Source organism: Pholcus phalangioides, unplaced genomic scaffold (genome assembly GCF_987345545.1).
Source record: "Pholcus phalangioides strain wild (caught in Gottingen) unplaced genomic scaffold, Ppha-v1.0 ptg000003l_1, whole genome shotgun sequence".
Taxonomy (NCBI): domain Eukaryota; kingdom Metazoa; phylum Arthropoda; class Arachnida; order Araneae; family Pholcidae; genus Pholcus; species Pholcus phalangioides.
The window spans coordinates 4,269,587-4,279,338 of NW_028301596.1; the positions used below are offsets into that span (position 1 = coordinate 4,269,587).

At 43.4% G+C, this 9,752-nt stretch overlaps 1 protein-coding gene across 1 annotated transcript; it reads right to left on the minus strand.

Annotated features, from left to right (window-relative positions):
- Window positions 1-1,203: 1,203 nt before the first annotated feature.
- On the minus strand, window positions 1,204-8,925 carry LOC149087923 (uncharacterized). The gene is made up of 2 exons (XM_089248371.1): window positions 5,434-8,925; window positions 1,204-2,151 (listed from the first exon to the last, which is right to left on the minus strand). Exons 1-2 carry the CDS (start codon window positions 8,923-8,925, stop codon window positions 1,204-1,206), a joined length of 4,440 nt encoding a protein of 1,479 aa, XP_089104497.1.
- Window positions 8,926-9,752: the final 827 nt, after the last annotated feature.

A 9,752-nucleotide genomic window follows, 5' to 3' on the forward strand; every position in this document is an offset into this window, starting at 1 on the left:
GAAAAAAGAACACACAACATATTATAAACTTAAGTAAGTCATCGAAAAGAAATATAAGATTTCTCTATTTCTCCTCTAAGTTGTAAATACCGATTATATTATATTTTAATCGATGTTAAAGAGGAGATAATTATGAATTATGTAAGCCGAAAATACGGGAGAAGATTCTTGGCATTCGTAGGAAATTCTAAGGGTTAAAAATTAAATAATAAAAATTCATTAAAGAAAAATTATTTCCAAATTTTCGAAATCATTATTATTTTTTAATTTGATCCATAGAGATGATATCTTTATGTGAAATATTTGATCATGTATTTTTACAACAGATGGCAGCAAATTCGTTCTGGACGAGAGAAATATTCGAAACCCCCCTCTCCAGTTTTTAATAAATAAATGCTCCCCACCAGATAAAAAAAATTGAAGATTCAAAAATATATAACTCCTGACATCACGTCGACAGAATATTCCATAGCTTTTTCCAACATCGAATAATTTTAGCTTGTTTGAACAAGGTAATTTCCATTTCTATAGTTCAACAAACATTCATGGCGAAGATATTTTTCAATAAACTTGAAGATTGTGTCCTCTGGCCACCTCACCGTCCAATATTTCGGCGGAATTCTAGCGAAACTTCAGGAGACGACGGAGTATGAACAGGTTCACGCTTGAGATCAAAATAAACCCCTCCGTGAGAGAGCAAAAAGACCCCTCCAGAGCGGCAGGTCACGCCCACTGGCGCATGCGCATAGGTCTACTTAACCGGAAAAAATAGAACCGTTCTTATCTCACTTACCAACTAAATCACTTATGCACTTGCGCACTTGCCAACTAAAGCCGTGTAAACGGCCCTTATCGTCTGCATACATTGTATCGTACTTGGCAACTAAAAATTAAGTTACCAACTAAAGCGCTTGCGTCGTGTAAACGGGCCTTTACAGAAAGAAAAAAAAAAAAAAAAGATTGAGCGAAGCAGAGTGCCCGTGCTGTGCAGATTTCCAAAATAATGAAAAAAAAAAATTGTGCAAGAAAGAACAGTATACAAATATACAAAATGTACAGGAGATCCTATAATACACACTATATACACACGATAATACACATGTGATCCTATAGTTACGGCGTCGACATCAGGGAGCTTACACAAGCCCTGGGTGTGGTGAGTGGGTGAGTTGGTCGTATCGCATCTCGTTGAGGGGTTTCGGATTACACCAGCATAAAATGTTGACCGGTGGAGCGTGATCTGGTAACTGGCGGGTCAAGATCATCCGTATTTTCGCTGTCAGAGTCGCTAGACGGGGGGTCAGACATGGTATCTTGACGTAGAAGGTGCGAAAAAGCTTCCAAGAAGTTAATTAGTGCAGCAATTTTGTTGTAGTTGAAGGGGCTGCGCATCATACGTCGTTTCCATGCATATTGGTGCACGCTCCAGTCTCCCAAGAAGAAGAAGTGGTACGATTCTGTAAGGGTACATATGGAAACGTAGTGATGGAGATCGCCGATTCCCCCGCAGGCGCAGAAGTGGTTATTCGAGGCCTTAAACCTCTTCAAGTACGTCGGGAAGGGACCATGTTCCGTGTAAAAGATGATTTTCGTCCTTGACCACACCTCCCGACCACGTGAGACCGTTGGGACGATGAGGTTAACGTTGGTGGAAGTCTCCTCCGCATTCCATATGAGTTGCCACCTGCGGAGGACCAGCGTAGCAAAATGTGACTTCGCGTGCGAAGCTGGCAGCGGGAGAGTGATGGCAGAAGTGGCTGTCGTGGCGCTTTTTGCTAGGGTGTCGGCCTCCTCGTTGCCTTTAAATCCTTGGTGGGCTTTAATCCATGAAAGGCGTATGCGTGGGTGCAGGAGGAGGGTATTGCGAGTGTCGTTCACCAGTTGGGTTCGGTTGAACGGGTTTGATATGGCGTGGAGGGAAGAGAGGCTGTCAGTGAAGATCATAGAAGGTTCAGAGCATGATGAAGCGAAGCGGACCGCTTGGAGAATGGCAAAGATCTCGGCTTGGAAGATCGAGTTGAAATTGTTGAGTCGGGAGCTCCAGTCTTGTACTCGGACATGGTTGCGGAATGCCACGAATGCAGAGGCCACGCCGTCGGAGTTCTTGGAGCCATCTGTGAAGATCTGCCACTGTTGTTCGTTGAATGGCGCCTGGAAAAGAGCAATTTGGTCCGTGGGCAGCTCTTTTGACGGGTGCTGGGGAACGCTGGGGACCGGGCGTTCAAACCTGTCGGCCAGGAATCTCGCGTGAAAAAACGTGACGTCTTCCCTGAACCTAAGCAGCCGAACCTGGCGATTCTCCGCTTGCAGAACGAGGCCCAGAGGAGGGTTGTGGGTGGCCAGCTGGAGTACCTTGTTCGACGTGGACTCGGACAGTAACAGGCGGCCTTGGTCGCGCAGCAATGCGTCGTCCCAAACATGCTCGATTAGATTCAGGTCAGGAGAGCACGCTGGCCATTCCATATGCTGTATTGTTTCAGCTTCAAGCATGTTCTCCACCAGACGAGCTCTAAGCGGTCGGGCATTATCATCCTGGAAAACAAAGGAATCTCCAATGGCTCCAGCGTAAAGGATGACATGAGGTCGCAGTATCTCGTCTGCATACCTTCGGGCCGTCAAAGTGCCATTCCGAATGATATGCAGGTCCGTACGTCCGCCTATGCTGATTCCACCCCATACCATCCAACCAGCTCGTCTGTATTGTGACCTTTCACGAACGAATGCGGGGTTATTTCGAGTGCCCCTGTCCCTCCATGCCAGAACACGTCGGGTGTCACACTCCAGACTGAATCGGGACACGTCTGTAAACAGCACTTGGCTCCAATCATGTTGCTCCCAATCTCGATGTTCAGCAGCCCATCTTCTTCGGGCCGCACGGTGGCGTGGGGTCAACGGAATGCAGACCATTGGCCTACGTGCATAGATCCCTCCCTCATGAAGCCGATTACGTACTGTTTGGCTGGACACCCTTCGTCCTGTTGCCAAGAGCAACCGTCTTTGCAGCTGCGTAGCATTCTCTGTTCTGTTTCGACGGGCTGTTAACCGTATATACCGGTCATCAGTTGCTGTAGTGGCGCGTGGCCGACCTTGCCCTGGTCGACGTCTAACATTTCCTGTTTCTTGGAATCGATTCCACAGCCTTGCAACAACACTTCTGATGACTCCAACAGCGCCCGCGACACTACGTTGTGTTTGCCCGGATTCCAGTCTGCCTATAACACGCCATGCCATGGATTCCGATAAATCACGTTGAGACATCCTCAAGTCACCTTGTATCAAAAAAAAAATACTGCGCAATCGAATTTCACAGTTACGGCAGTAAAACACCCGATTTCTGCCCTTATCTCCTTTTTCTGGTTTTTGACGTCATGAACTTTGATTTGCATATGAAGTTTTCTTCTTCCGTTTCCTGCTAGGCTTTAAATTATGGATGATTCATTTTATGTTACTTATCGGTATACATCTTTGCGTAATTTTGTTAAAACCATGTGCTCCCCTAATTGTTTTGAGCAGTGTACTTTATGCTAATTTTTCGCCTCCGATATCTTAGATAAAAACCTCTTACACCGAAATGAAAATTACAGCCATACTGTAAATAATTTGGACTTTCCAATTCGAGAATATGATGAACTGCACGCGTAATTTTTATGACGAGCTAATGACGAGTGTAGATAAGTTTTGCTTCGAGAATCTCTCAGTTTTAGAAAAGTATGTGACGGATATCGGAATTTTTGATATTAAATCATGGATTATTTATGTAAGATATTAAGGAGAGTAGAAACTATTCTCCTCTTGATGTTTTTTTTTTTTTTCGAAAAATTTACGATTTATGTCGTAAAATTACAAAGTTAAGTATCATCGGGGCAAAGAAAAGAGAAATTTCGCATTCACATGCAACTTGATACGAAGAAAGAAATTTAGAAATCGTAAAAATTCCATAATCCTTCATCCAAAGTTTTTTTCATAAAGTATTCATATTTCAATTTTTTCATTCATATTTCCAATATTCCTAACAAAAAATCGGGTTGTTTACTCAGAGTTCTTAACTCTTCTCAGCCAAGACAAAAAATCTGCAACACTATCATCGGCTATTTTAAGCTAAAAAATCCTTATTAAATATATTCCTCAATTTCGAAATGTTAAATTCCCATAGCGTCTTAACATGTAGGATATTCATAATTCTGGATTCATAAATTCTGGATTTTCCTTATTTGTATATCCCACAAGGGACAGAGCGGGGGCCATGTTTGGTGTTTGCATAGCTTAAGCACCGTGTGCCATCAAGAGCACGCGTGGCTCTTCTCTGCACCACCTCGACCAAGTCAATGTCTCTCTGTAAGTATGGTCTTCAAAATCTGACGGCACACTCCAATCCAGGACGAACTAAGCAAGGATCATTTTAGGAGAACGCGAAGAGACCTTTCGAGAATGAAACCGAGCACACTATTCAATTTTTTGACCACCCGTGAACAATGTCCAGTAAACCTAAGTCGCTCATCAATAAGAATAACCAAATCGGTGTTCCGAGTTGCATCCGGAATAATAACACCATTCAACTCGCAAGTTAAACGTGAGTTGTTCAAACCAAAATGGGCAACTCTGCACTTGTCAACGCTAAAAGACATGCTCCATTCATTTGCCCACGCTGCAATCCTGTTTAGGCTGTTCAGGAGCAACTCCCTATCGCCTTGATTCTCGATTACCTTCATTAGTTTCACGTCATCTGCGAATTTTCTAACAATCCCATCGATACCCTGATCGCATTTATCGGTAAAACGTGAAAAAAAGTATGGGGGCTGAGGGCACTTCCTTGAGGGACTCCACTTGTGACACCTGTTGAATCAGAGAATTCACCGTTCACCATAACCCGTTGTGATCTACCTCTAAACCACGATTCTACCTAATTCAACATACACTTGTGTAAAAAAACACAGACGCTTCAAGAGTTTACCATGTTGGACCCGATCGAATGCCCTCCGGAAATCAAGATAAACAACATCTACATTTTTTTACTTTAGCTAAAGCCTTCATCATCATCATCATCATTTGGCGTCCCATAGGGGAAGAGCTTAGGCAAATTTTGCCCATTGCTCTAGCACCAAGTGGTTCAACATGAGTTGTAGGTCATGTAAGAATGAAGAAAGATATTATTCTGTGGAAATACCCAGAGTTTGGTGACTGCTCCGGGGACGAGAGTTATGGTGTCTATTACCACATTGTATTGGGTCTCTGTGTGGGACATTAAGGAGAACCGCAACCAGTAAAGCCATGTCAGAGAATTTGAGGCTGCTCCTGTCTGCGGTGCCCTTTTAGAAAAGGAGCAGAGAAGGTCTCAGGGATATGGCTGAGAACTCAACATGAGGTTATTAAATAGTAAAGCAGAATTGAAACTCACCATGAATTTAGGTGTTTAGTGTAATTTAGAAAATTTACCAAGTTGTAAATGCTGGGAGCATTCACAACTTCACTTAGAGTCACCTGATGATCACCGAAGTAGTTCCTTCTCGGGATGGAGAAGGCGGGACATCGTCCCACATAGTGGAGTGGAGTTTCGTCTTCTTCTCCACACGCAGGACAAATAGGTGAATCTGTATAACTACAGTTGTGTAGGTGTTTCGCTAGGTTAGCATGACCAGTGATGATCTGTATAACCTGTCGAATTTGTTTCCTGTTCAATGAGATAAGTTTTTTAGCAATATTCGGATGGGTTCCCAAGGCCAGCTTGGCCTGTCTGCAGTCCTGCCTTGAGTTCCATTGCCGCATGTGTTTGTCTTCTATCCATTGTTTGACATCTCCTTTGACGGTTGACATCGAAACAGGATAGAAAGGTTCAGGACCAGATAGCTTCATGTTCGCTGCCTCTTTGGCTATCTGGTCTGCGAGTTCATTTCCCTGGAAATTTACGTGACCAGGAACCCAGTAAAGGTTGATGTTGTTGCTCAATGCGGCCAAGTTATTCAGCATGTCAGTGCAGTATTTTACACACAGTTGAAACTTGAGGAAGTTGTCAAGAGCCAATAGTGCTGCTTGGCTGTCAGAGAAGATAACAATTTGTTTTCCATGATACCCTTTGGTAATCAGACTTTCAGCCAGTATGGCTATTGCTAATACTTCAGCTTGAAAGACCGTCGACGTTTTGCCTAGATACAAATGTATCTTATGGTAGTCGTGATCCACTCCAAAGATGCGGAAAATTGCTCCAGCCCCAGTATCAGTAATCCTAGAGCCATCGGTGTAACATTCAATAACTCCTGTTGAGATGCTATCAATTATGTGGGCAACTTCATTTCTCCTGAGTATGTGGATAGTGAAGCATTTAGTAAAATTTTTTGTTTTGGAACAGGAGTCTTTTGGCATTAGTAGAGAGGGTATCTCCACTTTTCCCAGTAGACAGCTGTCAAGATGATTCTTGAAAGAAGGTTTGTATCCCATATATGGTCGATTGCACCATGTACCATTTCTTTCCATCCTATACATAGTTTTAAACGCTTCTCCTTGTAGGTACCATCTCAGAGGTGGTATCTTAAGAGTAGTTTCAAGGGCGATGGAGGGAGAGCTGGGTAAGGCTCCCGTGATAAGAATGCAAGCTAGTCTTTGCACTTTTTGCAAGACAGTTTCATAAGAGGTCTTTGATAACACCTGGTGCCATACCACACAACCATAGCTCAGCATTGGGCGTGCTATGGCAGTATAAATCCACTGAGTGGTTTTAGGGTTTAAACCCCAGGCTTTACCAATAATTCTTTTGCACAGCATAAGTATATTAGTGGCCCGTTTAGCTCGTTCATGAATATGGGATTTCCAGGAGAGCTTAGAATCCAAGTGACATCCAAGGTATTTCACTCTGTCACATATGGTTAATTCTTGTCCCTTGAGGGTTAAGTTTCCAATTTCCCATTTTCTGTTCCATGTGAAAATCACAATTCTGGTTTTTTCCGTGGAAAATGTTAGTTGGTGTTTGTCACCCCATCTGCTGACAGAGTTTAAAATTTGTTGAGCAAGAATCCTCATTGTGGATAAATCATGCCCTTGAATGAGCACGACTAAGTCGTCTGCATATGCCTGTGTATACCCTGGTCCTTTCATTAGATCAGAGATCAGGGAGCTGAAGACCATGTTCCATAGAAAGGGAGAAAGGATTCCTCCTTGCGGACATCCTCTTCTGATAGCTCTTTCAGCTTGGGCATCAAGAACATGAGCAGTGATTGTTCGGTTCCTGAGCATATGATCAATCCATCTAGTTAACATAGGTGGAATGTTAAAATCTATTAGTGCCTTACATACAGAGTCAAAAGTAACGTTGTCAAAGGCTCCAACGATGTCCAGAAAAATACCAACAGCAAATTGTCCATTGATAATTGTGTTTTCAATTCTCCAAATCAGTTGATGAAGAGCAGAGTCAGTGGAAAACCCTGTATTAAAACCATGCTGGTTCACATTAATCTTACCCATTAAGAGAGGAATCTCTTGAAGATGCCAGAGTATCAGTTTTTCCAGTAACTTTAACTGGAAAGAAGATAATGTAATCATTCTGAAGGATGATGATTTATAATAGGTGTCTTTTCCTGGTTTTGGTAGGAAGACACCTCTGGAGCTCTTCCATACTTTTGGTATATATCCCAAAACTAGGCTGGCTTTGAAGAGGCGAATCAGCTCAATGCCTATAACTTTCCATCCTTTTTGTAAAAAGATAGGATATATTCCATCTGTGCCTGGTGACTTGAAGGGAGAAAATCCCCTCAAGGCTTCGGTACATTTGTCATATTCAACTATCATGTTGGCTATTGAGGTGTCTACTGGTTCCAGGATGGGCGTAGCCTGTACACCACAGTCTGGTTCCGTTGGTCCACCTAGGTGATAGTCCAGAAGACATTCCAGCGTCTCCACTGGGCTGGCAGTATAGTTACCATCTGGTCGTTCTATAACATTAATTTTATCATAGGAATTGTTTTTGATCAATTTGGTAACCTTGGCAGTTTCTGACAGTGAATTCATCTCTGTACAGAACTTCTTCCAAGAACTATTTTTCACTTTTCTGATTTCTTTCTTGAACTTTCGTTGGACTTCCTTATAGTAAGTCCAATTTGATTCAAGTTTAGTCCTAACAGCCTTCCTGTGTGCCTTCCTCGTTTCTTTACGGAGGAGTTCAAGATCTTTAGTCCACCAATTTTTTGAGTAGACTTTAGATTTGTCAGGCTTGAGTGGACACGCCTGATTCGCTGAGTTCCTGATCACCTCTGTCAGAATGGCAGCATGGTGATCCAAGTCATCTACTGTTAAGATCTCGTCACAGGGGTTGGCGAGAGTGTTGAGCTGGCTTTCCAGGTTTCTATTAAAAAGATCCCAGTTTGTGTTCTTAAAATTCCGAAAAAAAGTGGGAGTAAATGTTGCTTCGTAGTAGAAGTTTATGAACATATGATCAGATAAGGAGGGTTCATCACTGACCCTCCATCTCTTGATCGTGTTTGCAATATCTATTGAGACCAGGGTCAGATCAATAACTTCTTCCCGATTACATGTACGGAAAGTCGGTGTGTGCCCCTGGTTAGCCCAAACCAGATTGGTTTTCATGAGGAGCTCCAGTAATGTTTCTCCTCTTTGATTTATGTCTGAGCTGCCCCACGCTGTGTGGTGAGCATTGGCATCACATCCAAATATCATACTTATATTGTGATGTTCGCAGTATTCCACCAGTTCACAGAACATTTGCGGAATTTTGAGATCATAGGCCATATAGACTGAGCAGATCATAATAAGGCGATTCTTGTTTAGTCCCTTGCCCTTAATCAGAACTGCAACAACGTCTTCTGATGTGAATTGTGGCAGTGCCCAGGCATGGATACTTTTGGCAAGGTATACACATGCTCTTGGATGAAACCCCGTTCCTTTCTTAACGAAGAGTTGGGAGTTGGGTAGACGGCCCATAATCATCCCGTTTCTGACCCATGGTTCTTGAATCAGAGCTACAAAATGATTATGGTTGCGAAAAGAAGCTGCAAGGTTGTAGGATGCAGCCTTGCTATGTTGTAAATTTATCTGCCTAAATAACATTGGCAAGGTATGTTACAAAATTACTTACCAGTGGGTAAAATAATACCACTCGGTGTATAGGTTTAACCGAGGAGGTTGCAGAGATGTCCTAGGATAGATCAGAGTCGGACCCGGTGTTATACTCCAGGTCCAACGCCACTTCCATCTCTGGGTCATTGTCCTTATTTGCATCTAAGGGTCTGGATGTAGACCCCGTTTCATCAGCGGGTGCTGACCGTTCTTCTGCCTGGGGAGGTGTTGGCTTCTCAGGCCGTTGAGTAGAAATTGTTGGCCTGTGCTGTCGAGATGGCTCCCTGAATGTGACAGCACTCAAGCCACAGTGCACAGTGAAAGATCTAGTGGAAAGCCACTCCACCATCGCTTGCTCTACCCCCATTTCCCGGGATGACAGCTCGCAGGTGAAGTTGGCCAGACACCAGGTCTTCATTGCATTTACTGAGCAGTTTAAGGGATTTGTTAGGATCCCTATCTCCAGGAATCCAGACAAAGAATTTTTTCATTGGTGGTCTATCACCAGGTCCTAGGGCAAGGTACCCGGTATGACCATCAACGTTTGGTGGAGGTGGTAAACCATTGATTACTGTTTTCAACCACCCCAGGGTGGTCTGGTCTCTGCATATAATGCGAAGACCTTCCTCCCCAAAGATGGTTCGATCAACGTGAGGGTAAATACCCCCAGTGTCCTCCAGAATCTGGTCCTC